This window comes from Mixophyes fleayi, chromosome 1 (genome assembly GCF_038048845.1).
Source record: "Mixophyes fleayi isolate aMixFle1 chromosome 1, aMixFle1.hap1, whole genome shotgun sequence".
Taxonomy (NCBI): domain Eukaryota; kingdom Metazoa; phylum Chordata; class Amphibia; order Anura; family Limnodynastidae; genus Mixophyes; species Mixophyes fleayi.
In genome coordinates, this window is record NC_134402.1 from 186,439,626 (window position 1) to 186,454,142 (window position 14,517).

At 39.3% G+C, this 14,517-nt stretch overlaps 1 protein-coding gene across 1 annotated transcript in view; it reads right to left on the bottom strand.

The window, feature by feature from the left end:
• Nucleotides 1-8,786: 8,786 nt before the first annotated feature.
• LOC142146196 (fibrillin-2-like) overlaps nt 8,787-14,517 on the bottom strand; it is a 120,321-nt gene continuing 114,590 nt past the window's right edge. Inside the window, exons 64-65 of the mRNA XM_075204630.1 lie at nt 14,320-14,488; nt 8,787-11,693 (exon numbers count right to left, since the gene is read on the bottom strand). Coding sequence (XP_075060731.1) covers nt 11,322-11,693; nt 14,320-14,488 — 541 coding nt within the window. The 3' untranslated portion in view covers nt 8,787-11,321. The remainder of the gene's footprint in view (nt 11,694-14,319; nt 14,489-14,517) is intronic.

The window sequence follows — 14,517 nt, forward strand, 5'->3', positions numbered from 1 at the left end:
AATTTTCCTTGAGGCCAGCCATTAAAAATGAAACAGCTACCTCCTGGTAGTGCACATCATCCTTTATGTCTGATAACCCAGTGTATTTGGCCATCGCTATCAGAGCTCTGGCAAAATAATCTGATGCAGTCTCACTATCTTTTTTGTTTGATAGTAAAAATTTTACTCCAGTTCACTACCACTGGAAAGTATATGGCCAGCTGTGAGATTATGCGTTTAATATTTTATTGATTATCGTTCATCTGTCAAGGACTTATCTTCCTCTAATATACAATCCTTAATAAACTATTGTATATCAGTATTGAGAGGAAAACAGGCCCTCAACACCACTCACCAATCTTTATTAGTTGGCTCATGTGCATTACCGAAATCTCTAACAGATTTCTGACATTTGGCCAAATCTGTCCTAGGATCAAGAAAAGCAGACATAATTGATCGCAGCTCAGATCTAGTCCATGGACAATGCATTTCTACATGTTTTATGGGAACTACACCAAGTTTCCCATTGGGAAACTGCTATTCCCATTGGGAAACTGCTATTCCCATTGGGAACTGCTATTATGCGGACAGGATGTAAACCTACCAAATCACTACATTCAGGATTAATTGCTGGAATTACTGTTTCAGTACAATGAATGCTCCCTGTCCTATTACTTTCTCCAGTACTCTCACCAATTTCAGCCGCTGTCCCTGCTGGTGGGACCGCTCCCTTTCCTTGCCTGCGTGATACCTCTTGCACGTTAATAGCATGGGCAATGGAGGAAACAAAAGTGGGTTCATCATCTTCTTCAGAAACATTACCGTTAAAATAGCTTAACACAGGAGATACATTACTTGTTTTATTTTTATGATTTTTTGGTATCAGCTGTACTTTTCCCCTTGTCCGCATATAGCATCGGGCGAGTGCTTGCTCTCGCTTCGCAACGCTTCGTTCGCGAGCGCTACCCTGTCACGTGTTTCCTTTCTGTTGCCACAGTTTTAAACAGTCATTGTTTTTAACTCTCTGTTTTAGTGATATAATCAAACATATTTTATCTTTAACAGTACATAATACCTCTGAATCGAAAGTACCAACCTTGGGAAAAGGTTTCACACACTCATTGATCATCTTGACCCACTTATCACAGTACGCCATTGCATACGCACCATATTTTACACACATAATATACCGTGCCGAACAAAGCGGCCCTTCCTTAACCAGCACCTCATCGACCATCTCTAAAGTTTGCTTAGAAACTGGGAGAAAAAATATCAACCCTTGCAATATCCTGTTTGAGTACTTTTGGAATAGGGAGAACTGAATATTGAACAATATCAGCCTTTCCAGCTAATTTCCTCTACACCGTCTGCAATTGGCACAATCGTGCAGTCCGGTCGCACAGCTTACAGATACTAAGCTACCTGCAGGCTCTGCGATTGCAATTATGACCAACTGTTTTCACCGTATACCTTGTATTTTATTATTATTATTATTATTATTAATTTTTATTTATAGGGCACCACTAGGTGTCCGTAGTGCTGAACAGGGACAAACGAAATTACAATACGAGGTGAGACAGCACAGTACAGTAAACAATAAGCACAGTAACTCAATGAGCTCAAGGCACAGCTAGAGAGGCGGGGGAGGGGAGAGGGGAAGGTCCGCCAACAACGGAGCCCAAGAGGAAGGGCACGGATGACAGGGAGACCCCCAGGGGGGAGAGGAGGGAGCGAGAGGGGACGGGGGAAGAGGGTCCTCGAGGAGGAAGGCTAGGTAGCTGAAGAGCAGAGTTAAAAGTGGTGAAGACAGGAGGAGAGATGTGACCCTGCTCAAAGGAGCGTACAATCAAAGTGGTAGGGTAGACAGACAGAGAGACACGGGGATGAGAGGGAGAGGAGGAGGAACGGAGATAAGGATAAGGGAAGGGGAATGAAGTGGAAGAGGCAGAAGAAAAGGTAGGAAGTTAAGTGGGAGACTGGAAGGCTTTAAGAAAGAGGTGGGTTTTTAAAGCCGGTTTGAAACTGGACAGATTAGGGGAAGTTCTGATGGAGGGAGGGAGCCTGTTCCAGTGGAGGGGGGCAGTGCGGGCGAAGTATTGGATACGCGCGTGGGAGGGGGTGATCAGGGGGGGAAGAGATGCGACGGTCATTAGCCGATCGGAGAGGGCGGAATGGAGCGTGAATAGAGAGGAGGGTGGAGATGTAGGGTGCTGTGGAGTTGGCGAAGACCTTGTATGTGAGAGTGAGGAGCTTGAACAGGATTCTGTAGGGTAAGGGGAGCCAATGAAGGGATTGGTAGAGGGGGGAGACAGAAGAGGAGCGGCAAGAAAGGAAGATAAGCCTAGCGGCTGCGTTAAGTACAGATCGAAGGGGAGCGAGATGAGAGTGGGGGAGGCCAGTAAGGAGGAGATTGCAGTAATCCAAGCAGGAGATGATCAGAGAGTAAATACTATCTATTCACCGTATACTACCTATTCACACTGTATACTACCTATTTTCACCATATACTACCTATTCACACCGTATACTACCTATTCGCACCGTATACTACCTATTCTCACCGTATACTACCTATTCTCACCATATACTACCAATTAACACCGGTGTCTCTTTATATCCTGTTCTCTTTTCAACAGTAAATTACCTTTATCTTCACAATCACACAATTCACATACACTGTTTTCTGTGCAGAAAATTACTTTCCCAAATGATTGTAATTACTTTTCAGAGGTTTTAACAATTTATTTTCAATAAAATATATTAGGACTATCTATCAAAATAACTGATTAAACACGTTGCAGCAATACAGGAAGTACGCATACGCTATGCAAGATAAAACACATTAAATTGCACAGTGACAATAAAAAGAAACAGGTTTTTTTTTCTTTCTTGTCCCTAGGTTCTAATCAGCGCTCCTTGGATTACACAAAAACAGACATTCGGTTTCACAACACAGAATGATAAACAGGTTTTGAACACATTGCGTTCTTACCAGTATGTGATGCGTCTTCCACCCTTTGTTGAGGTACTGAAATCCGTAGGCTTTGCGAATCTTTAGGTAGCGTGATCTTACCGCTTCAAGCCCCCAAATTATTAAAGTTATTTCATTGCTTACCAATAATAATTGTCCGCTGCAATTTGTGTGGTTCCAACGCACAGATTTAATAGCAAAAAGTAGCAGGATACAATTCCATAAAAATAAGTACAGCCGATACATACGCAGGTGCTCTGAATTCAGCATACAGTCATTCAATCCTGAAGTCTCTGGTCAAAATGACTATATGTTGGTGCCAGAGCCCCTGCTTATACAAAGTTGAAGTTACATTGAGTACAATACAGATGATTTGGCATGTTTCCATAGGTTCAGGCTTCAGGACAGTCCAGTATAATGCAGTTCATAGGTCAGTTCAAACCCTCCAAGGGTGGGGGTCTGCTCTCCAACAGATGCATACTAATCTTCCCGCCAAAATGCTAGTTCATACTGGTCTATTTACATCACACACACAATACCATTCTGATCATTTATTCCCTATAATCCATAACTTACATACGCAAGTAGCAATATCTTAGCTGATAGAACCGGACGTCTGCGGATAAATAGGGGATTAGAATGATACCAAACAACATGTGTTTCCTGTAACCTGAACCTTAGATCTCAATAAAGTGCTTCTAACATTACTATATTTAACTATAAACTTTATTACATTTTATTATAAACGACTATGTGTTGGAACTATTTTAAGGTGAACTATTTACAAGTGAATGTGGTAGTGTATATGTGTGTGTGCGTGCGTTATTTATTTTGCGATTGCGTCATAACACGTGGCGTACTGATCGCAATCACACTGTAAAACAATATTAATCAATTTAATTTACTTCATCCAATTATTTGACTTTGACAGAACCTATGAAATTGCATTTTCTAGAGGTCAGTTCAGTTAATATAACTTGTAATGTAAATTTCTCCAAACCATTACAAAACCTTGATGAACAAATGAAGATATATATTTCATGTTTGGAAATCCATTGCTAGAAGGTGATTGAGCCATAGGACCCTGACTTGGGCTGGCAGTTTTGTACTTTATTTTCTTACTAAATAATATGAAAACCTCTTGTGTAATTTGATGCAATTCAACTTCAATAGATGCAAGCTGCATATCCTACACTGATGCATGTGAGCAGTTTATTTGGACCTTCACCATTTGGGCATAAGGAAATGTAAGCTCAAGATCATTTGGGCACTAGCTCATTTGGGCTCAAGGCATTTTGAGCAGCAAAGAAAAAAATTATTACAGCGCTGCAACTGGTCAAAATATAATTATGCCAGACACAATGCTAAAAAAGTATATTAGATAAAATGTATTTATGTATAAACAGTATCACATCTAAATAGATGAAAGAGTATGTTAAAAATACACATATAACACACACATAAAAAATGACTGAATGTGAGCTCAAGGTGATAAAAACAAACACAAGTGTAAGTTGTGATAACAGCGCTGTTAAGATAACTTGATAAAACTCAAGAACTCATTTGATTTTATAATCTCTAAGATCACTAATGAGAGTTCAAGTAAGAAAATGACAAGTTGAGACTCATAGGGAATGTCGTGGCATGCTGATATAAATAGATAAAATAAGTCTGTCAATATTATCCAAAGGTGCACCTTTAGTGATGAGTGATCCAAAGTACTTAATAGGATATGCTAATCCAGTTGCAATCAGATATTGCATATTAATGAAGAACTTGAATTACCTGACATGCACTTAATCCGTCCAGGCGCCTGCTACGGCAAGTCATAGTTACTGTTCCAGTCGGCAAATGAGATGTTCTGTTTCCTTCAAATGTGTGCACAATACAAAGGATATTTGGGCCACTCCACGGAATTGATGTCTGAAATTTCGTAATTAGAACTTCTTGCACACTTTCTGCAAAGTGATTTTTTTCATTAAAATGAATACAAATAAAATCAACTTCCAATTTAGTGGAACAGCATGTAGATCTTTATCCTGACGCATTTCATTACCTACATAGTAATTTCTTCAGAGGAAAAATACAGTGACACTTTGTGTAAAGTCCAGCTCACAAAGAGAAGATGAAAAGGACAAATAAAGCTACACTGTGTAAAGTCCAGCTCATTCTGAGCAGCAATCATTTGTGAGTTAGGATTTTCTATTAGGGATTGTGAACCTTGGTTTGAGTTCAGGCATTATGGAGTTGTAATACTGTGCTACGTGGAGTATCACTTCTGATAGAGCAGAAGTGTTGGAGGTCATCTTCGACCCTGGAACTACATGTTTCAGAATGCAGTGGGACAGAGAGTGACAGTTAGTGAGAAGAAAAAAAATGGTTAGTCTGAAGAGAACTGACAGGGAGTGACAGAATGGAGACAGAACAAAGAGGTGTATGAGCAGTCAATAAGTAAAGTAACAAAGAGAAACAGAGGTTGAAGGGGAGAAGAACTGAGGAAAGAGGTGTGGTTAAATTGAACTAGAGAACGCAGGGGAGATCAGGAGTAGACAGACGATGGAGTTAAGGAAAGAGGGGTCAGATTGTACTGAGTTCAGTAAGAGATCTGAGTGAAGGGAAAAGTGCTGAATATTGGTATAAGTAGAGGGGTCTATGAAGAAGTGCCTGGAGACTATGCCTATATAATGATACTAGTGTCACAGAGTCACGCTAGATTTCTAAAATGACAGTTTAAACAGACACAATTAAGCAAAGCACCAATCGTTACACCCCTGTAATTGAAGAATCAGCAGTATTTTAATTTATATAAATATAGTCGACCCCTTTATGCATGAACTTTGAGCTTGTGATAGTAAAATGAATCATTCTTTCATTCTTCATTTAAACTGCAAAAAAAAATGTTTTATCAGCACCTTTATTAACATACAACTTCTACTACTGCTCTCATTTTATGGCCAAAAGGACTGATCAGTCATCCTCTGTTCCCTCTACCACCTTCCCCCCCCCCCTCCATGTCCCTGTATTGCCACTATGAAACAGGTTCCCAAAGTGTCCACCACCCTGGCATCCCCTTACACATAAGGGCACACAACCTAGCAGATTGGCTGCGATCGCACATCTTCCAGCAGTCTGAACCCCCCTGCCCCAGGAGTGTGGTTGTGATTGCGACCTCCCAGAAGTGTGGGAGTACATAAATGTGTTAATTCACTTTATGTACCAGTAGCTTTGACTTTTTACCTTTTTTTTGCAGTTTCCATAGCCAAAGCAGAAGTGGGAAGTGAAACGTTCCACATGCATTACATTCATTCTCGCCGAGTGAGGCACAAGTCAGCAGAGAAGCGATTGTGAGTGGGAATGTCCTAAGAGGGAAAATTGGGAAGACACAAAACGGAAAATAAACGAGAGAGAGAAAGCTTTGGGAGTATAGGTAAGAGGAACAGGGGAGAAGATTGTGCAATGATATAAGAGACAGGGAAAGGTGAAAAGATGGTGCAGGGGATAAGTGAGAGGGACAGGGGGTAGATGGTGCAGAGGTATAATAGAAAGGAACAGGGAGAAGATGGTGCAGGGGTATTAGAGACAGGGAAGGGTGAAAAGATAGTGCAGGGAGATAGGTGAGAGGGACAGGGGAGAAGATGGTGCAGTAGATAGGTAAGAAGGACAGGGTAGAAGATAGTTGGGTGGGATAGGTGAGAGGGACAGGGGAGAAGATGAATGAGTTATGTAAATAAATCACACTCCTCGTTTAAACCAGATCATTTTATTAAAAATAATAAAATCCCAAATATAATTACCATCAGTTGTCTTCATATGTAATGGATCCAGTCTTGTAAGCTTATAATAACAAAAACCATAACATTCCAAGGTCCTGTAGGTGTCCATAAAATCACATCCCCACATCTTTCCTTTTACACTGCATAGAGCCTGCAGGTCCTGCAGCTTTAATGCTGCCGGCTCTGCAGGAGCTGATGGGTATGAACATACCTACAGCGTCCTGTGTAGTAGAATACACCCAAATTCAACAGGGCACGTAACTAGAGATCCTTGCCTTGATGAATTCGGGGATGCGCAAAACCTTAATACATGCATAAAATACTGAAAACGGGTTAAACTCAGATTGTGTGCCTTGATGAATCAGGACCGAAGAGTTTTTAATAACGTAATACTGATCATTGCCTATTTTATGTGATAAATATTTGATTGAATTATAACATTAATTTTCTAGATTAAAATAAAAATTAAAACCACATTTCATAAGAAATATATATCACTGAAACATCGGTAAATAGGGAGTATTTTTAAAGGGAACACATACACTAAAACACAAAAAGGACAGGGAGACATATAAGGCCTGATTCATTAAGGAAAGTAAGTCAAAAAAATTAGTGAGTTTTCTCCTGGACAAAACCATGTTACAATGCAAGGGGTGCAAATTAGTTTATTATTTTGTACATAAGTTAAATACTGGCTGTTTTTTTCATGTAGCACACAATACTTGATAGCTTTATTTTTACACTGACACTTAAAGTTGATCTAGGACATGCTCTACTCCAAATATAAATCTGTCCCCGCATTTTAAAATTACATCCCACTCCAATACAACATGGTTTTGCCAAAGTCCAAAGTTACTTATTTTTTTGCTTTACTTTCCTTGATGAATCAGGCCCATAGAATGGACCTTTCATGCTAACTGCAATCATTGGGGACTGCAGCCTTTAGTACAACTAAGATACCAATTCAAGTTGCTAAGCATCTGTGCAATAGCAGAGGAGATATTACATTTGGCCAGCCCTCCTGACATCTGTAGCATCTGTAGCATGGCCTCCCCAAGTGTTGTTGCTGAACAATAGATCAGATGCTGAGCAGTGGGCCATCTGTATATACCTTCAAACATTTTCTGTTAAAAATAGAGACATATTTGGCCACCACTAATGTAGGATTGCCCTAAAAATTAAATTTTATAAATTAGTTCCATAAATTGTACTGTCTTCAAAATGTGCTGCCTAATACAATAGTTTCACTTTTCCTATGTATGTATCTTATCACATACATTGTATGGAAGGTATCCATTCCACCAAACATCCATAATGAACCTTAAACAGTTAATGGCTTAACAAATGTAATTTCATCAATGCTTGTCACTAGAATTCATCTAAGTAAACTTTTACAAGAGCATTTCCAGGCTTTCATGACCATTCACACAAGTGAGTGTGCCATGTGGGTAGTGATTTGAATAACACCCACCTTATCCTACTTGAGCTTGAAAACAGATGAAAGAGATTTTCACAAAAATAAACCTTCCTATGGTGTTTATCCAAGTATTGTACTATTATGTGCTAAGACTATTTCCTGGCATCCTAGTAGAGGTGACTTAACAAACTTAACAAACTAGGATGAGCTTGATTGAATATTCAAGCTATGATGTATCCCAGAGCAACCAGTCTAATACCTTCCAAGTCTTTCCTGGATTGTTACGAGACAAGAAGTGCATGGGTCTATGTCCAGTGACCATCAAATGATAGTGTCCCATACAATCATGTGCGGCCCTCTATGGCCAAATACACTCTTTGTTGTGGGTTTGCAGTTTCTCCTGGCCAATCCTGATAATAAGAACTATCACACATGGGGGACTCTACCCATTTTAAGGTCATTCAATGAAACGCATTTCAATCCATTGACCATTACTTCACAACTCTGCATAAAAATGTACAACACCAGGCCAAGTACAAAGGCATGGGTTACACATGGGTCTTTATCTATTTTTGATATGCATAACATGATTGTAAGTTTCTGAATTGGCTTTATTGAACACAAAACATGATAATTTTTACCCAAAATAATTTTATTGTTGCTGTTGCTTCTGATACAAAAAAAAACACAATTATGAAAAGTTGTACAAAATTATCATATGTGCCTAAAACAAACAGAACAAAAAAAATACAGCACACTGTTTGAAATGCAGTATAAAAATGAATCAGACCACATTGGACAGAAAGAAAAACAATATTTTCCTTTCTCCAGAAATAACACATTTGGCTCAACACAAGACTGGTAAAGAAATTATTTTTACAATGAAATGATTTGTTGTAGCACCGTCTAGTTACACAGTTCTATTTCACAATGTCTCGTATTTTCCAGAGCTAACATCTTATTCAAGTTTATGATTTTATTTCGGCAACAATTACAGTATTCACACATATTACCAGAAAGTGGCTGCCCTCGGGAATTAGAAGTAAAAAACGAAAACAACCCAACATGTATCAAATAAAATATATATATACTACAGGAATATGAACTTACAAAAATGAGCAACAGTTAACAGTTGTGATTATACATAAATATTTTTTGTTTAAAAAAAAGGGGATGTACAGTGCAGTAACCAAGCCATTTTAAGCACTGGATGGATGTATAAAGCACCATTGTGGGATGGATACAGCATAGTGTCAGGTAGTATTGTGTGTATTTCATACCGTAGTCTAAAGTAGCACCATCTTTTATGTATTTCCTCCCTCCTGTGTTTTTCCCAGCAGAAGGAAGAACCTTGATTGTGATAAACGGATTAATCTGCTGCCAGCAGATGACAATTGACAAACGTCGCCATGTACGGAATGGCTTGAGCCGCTAAATATAAATAGCATTTTATGCGTGAAGTCCTTTTATAGTAAAAAGGAAATGTGTTTGTGACCAGACCACTTCATAATAGTCATAGTGCTGAGCACACGTTTTTACACCAATGTCAGTTTTGGTCAGTTCCACGCTGGCATCAGTACTAAGTTAAATACAAAATGTTATTATTCGTACCTCCACCTTTGCAGCCCAAGGTTTGAGGAGTACAGTAAAATGATCAAATGAGGCTGTTTAGTGGCAATGCCTCTCTCGAAGATTCAAACATGGTTCTACCAGACTTGGCAATAAGGCACAAATGGATTTCCCCCATACAAGAAAATGTGGTTTCACTGAACATCTGGAGCTTCAAAGCAACATTCCACCCTACTATATTAACCATGGAATATATTGCATTTTCTGCAGCTTATAAATTAAAAATACAAGGTTTCTACTTCTTTTTGTTATACAAAAACAGACAAACAGAGACTTGAATATGGAAGTAAAATAGCTTTTTGTAATAAGAAAAAAAACCACAGCATACAAACTGTAGCTTTGTTCATCATCATAAGATCTGGGTGTAGATTTACTAAAACTTCAAAAGATGAAAAAGTGGAGGTGTTTCCCCTGGCAACCAATCAAATTCTGGCTATCATATATCTAGTAGAGTCTAGTATCTGACTGGTTGCTTTGGGAAACACCTCCACTTTTCACTGTTAGACATTTTAGTACATCTACTCCTTGGCAGTTAAACATTTAGCTGATTTGACAATTATCCATATCCACTATGTATTTTATTTATTTCTTCCTTTCTTATCCATAAAATGAAGAAAATGTTTACAATAAACATAATGATGTGCATGTTTTATTTTATGTTTTTGCCTTTTTTGAGACGTTTCATTCTCTGCGTGGCCCCTTTTATTCTCTTTCGCTGAAAACACATTAGTCAAGTATAAACTAAATATTTTTCTGGGCTAACGGAAAGATCCAGACATTATGGAAGATAAGAATGAATTGAGAGCTGTGGCTGTGAACCAAAATATGTTATGTATGGATTCTGCAAGCCCTCACTCAGCGGGTCTACAATTAAAATTACAGTACAAGTTTTCAGTTCCCCTAAACAAAGAACTGTTTACAGGAAAAATAAATCTAAATATTAAGAACTGTTTTAAAAAAAAAATCTAAATATTAAGATGGGAGTTGCAGTAACCATTTTTATACCTTTGTGTTATACCAATTACATCACTGCTCTGGCAGTTCTTAATGAATTATAGTCTTCACTTTAAAACACTCTATACATACAGCATTGTAGTACTCAGGTTTAAAATAAAACTGCATCAACATTTTTGGTAAAACAATAACCTCTCATAAGGCAACATCCACATTACAGTTTTGCTGTGGAAATGAATAGAGGACAGCTGAGGAACTTGCCCTCCATCTGCTTGCAGATACCCTGGTTTGATTCTGGAACTCCAATGCATTGTACCCATTGTACTTTTTGGTCAACCTGTTCATTTTTTATTTTCAATCTCACTCTTCCCTCCCACCATTTTTTATATAACAAAAATACTGAGGAAAAAAACCCAAAATACATACAGACGTTGGTCACTGCTGAAATCATATTCCACATTTCCCATCAATCTTACGCCTTAGTGCTGAGGTTCTGACACAAAAGCTTGCTAATTAAACACAATATAGAAGAAGAATTTCTCTATAAATGTAAAGTTCAGATCTTGTGAAGGCCACGTGAGGAATGTTTATTATGATATTAATAAAGATGGATCCGAAGTTTCATCTTGAGCGCTTGGCCTATTTCACCACTGAGGTAGTTGAAGTCCTTCTCATCCTCTAATTTCTGCAGTTCCTTCTTGCGGTATAGAGGCACGCTGACAATCTCCAGGTTATACGTACCTGGAGTCACCTTCTTGCGACCAAGGTGCAGAAAACTTAGGCTGTCCTTCTGGTGGATGCGGAAGATGCCATCTTCATTGCCGTGAGAGATGATGTAGCGCACGTGATTCTCCAATGGCACCACGGCTGGCATTAGATCCATGATATGTTGCTTGTTTATCAGGTCAGATATGTTTAAATTCATCCTAAGTGGAGCATCGATATCAACGCTAGCCATGCTGATATGATTCTAAAGCAAAACAAAAATGATGAATTAAAGACGGCATATTTAAAACTAATTCATATTTCTATGCCTCTATTTATATACATACAATTTGTAAGCTTCATTTATCTACATGGTGACAAACTGCTGCAAGCACCCTTACACCAGGCAGAGTTTTGATCTATCACACATTTATATTTTGGTGCAAAAAAATATTCTAAATTGCCTACTAAATACACCTGTGAGCGGTCAAGATTATCCCATTTAGCTTGTATCTGACAAAATAATATTAGATGGAGAAGGTAAACAACAAATATTCCACAAGAGCATAGATTGATGAGAATTGATGCTCATGGTTAATCCCCTGCAGTCAATTGCACTCAGGGGCGGGCTGGCTCAGTCTGACCGCTATTAGGGTCGGGGGGTAGGCCGGCCGCCCCCCGGATGCAATATAGGCTGTTTTCACCGCGGCCGCATCTGATAACATCAGATGCGGCCGCGTCAGCGCACAGGCGGCCGCATCACATGACAGGGGATGCGGCCGCGTCATCAATGACGCGGCCGCATCCCGTTTTTATGCGATGCGGCCACCTGTGTGCCCTCCGGGCTTCCCTCTCCCAGCCCGCGCCTGATTGCACTGCAGATGTCACATGTTCACCATGCACTGTGAAGAAATGCACAGATTTAATTAGACTTTATCATGCTCAGGAGCTAATTTAAAGATGCTATCAGCTTACAAAACAAACATTATTTTAGCTAACTTAACTCGCCAAAACATCTGAGTGATACTGTAAATCGCAAGAATCTATTCTTTTTAAAGTTACTGAGATCATATATTTCAGGCATGTTAGTTGTAATTAGAATCAGTTAAGCCCTATTCATCATTTTCTCATACATCATCTCAGGCTAAGGGGGGTATTCATTTGACGGCAGGATTGCCGAAAACCCCGCGCTCGAAAAATATTACCGTTAATACGGTAATCCTGCGCGTAAATACCGTTAATATGGTAATTTACTTGCTGGATTTCAGCTCGCAGCTCAGGAAGCTGCGAGCTGAAATCCAGCGAGATATTACCGTATTAACAGTAATATTCTTTGAGCGCGGGATTTTCGGCGATCCCGCCGTCAATTGAATACCCCCCTAAAAGTGGGAGCATGGTCCAGGCTGATTGACAAATGAATCAACCTAAACTAGAGACAGGGGCATGGAAAATTGTATATAAAGAGCAGAAATACCTCATGTAAAGTGTGTTTATGTGCATCTAAGACCTCTAAGCTGGTGTTGTGTGTAACAACTCTTAGAAGAGGTATTTATGAGCAATAAACATCATTCCTAAAGCTCTTGCTCTGTCCCTGCGATACACCTAGACCTGTTGTACTCCCGTGACCTACAGATAAGAGTTAACACTCTCATCCATCTGCCGCCTGCCCCTCTGTTTAACCTAGTGTCCAGTGCTTGCTATCCAGTATTACTGATCCAACTAAGTGGTCAGGAGCATCCAGCCACATTCACCAGAAAAGAGGTGCTTGCAATAGCTACACACACCACCCAGGAACTAATGGTTCCAGGTGCCATTGAAGGAGTCTGGTGACGGCAGCAACTCTTCTCCTACAGCTGGGGAAACACAGTTGTGCGCAGTTAAGAAAAGTCAGTAAGTGTCTGGTCGCCAATTAGCACCAGTAGGAATGTGGTCAATAACGGCATAAAGATGAACTCCAAGGCAAATCTGAAATCTGGAACAAATTTACCTTTAAATGGCTCTCTCACATTATGTCAGATAAAGTGTATGATTTCACTTTTATTCTTAATTCAACTGTGATCATGGTTTACTTCAACACTTCGGGTGTGATTCATTAAGGAAAGTTAAGAAAAAGTTAGCAAGTAAGGCAAAACCATGTTGCATTGGAGGGGGGGGGGATTTAAATTGTGATGGGAGATTTATATTTGGAGTAGGGCATGTCCTAGATCAACTTTAAATTTCAGTGTACGAATAAGCTATCAAGTATTTGTGCGCTACATGAAAAAAACAGACAGTATTTTCCTTATGTGCAAAATAATAAACTCATATGCACCCCTTGCATTGCAACATGGTTTTGTCCAGAACACTTAAATAAGAAAACTTACTAAATTTTTTGCATAACGCTCCTTAATGAATCAGGCTCTTCATGAGGATATTACTTATGGTAGATTTCTCTTGCACATACCTTGTCTTTAAGAATGGTTTGCATAATGTTAGTGCAATTAAACGGGCATAGAGTTCCAGCAGAAAAGTGTCTCATTCTTTTGAAATTATGTTGCAGTTTACACTGCTGTGCTCCATTATTAAGAATATACATAATATAATATATAAAAAATATGTATAAGTTTCATCACCCTTTTTGTGCACACTATACTATTTCTAACTGTCATCTGTTGGTACTGGTTTAATTTCATTATCATGATTGTTTATTAGTAATGTGCTACAAAACTCTGCAGCCCAGGACAGTGGGCAACACAAATCATACATAAAACCACATCATACAGAGAAACAGAACAAGGACATACAAGGTTAATGAAGAAGTTGCATATATGACTGAGGGTAGAGAGGGCCCTGCTTGTGGGAGCTTGGTAAATATGTGTCCAGTGTGAGCTCAGTGTTTGTTCAGTTCTTACCTCATGTTCAGAGGTTTCATTTGCGCTGCGCCGCTGCCTTCCTCTCTTTGGATAGCCATTGATCTTGCATTCATAGCAGTTCTCTGGCGATAGGACGTTCTCCTCATCCTCTTCAGCAGGAGCAGGGAGATAACCACCTTTGCCAAATCCCATGCCTGATACACAGTGCCTGCGGATAAAGAAGAATATATAAATCAT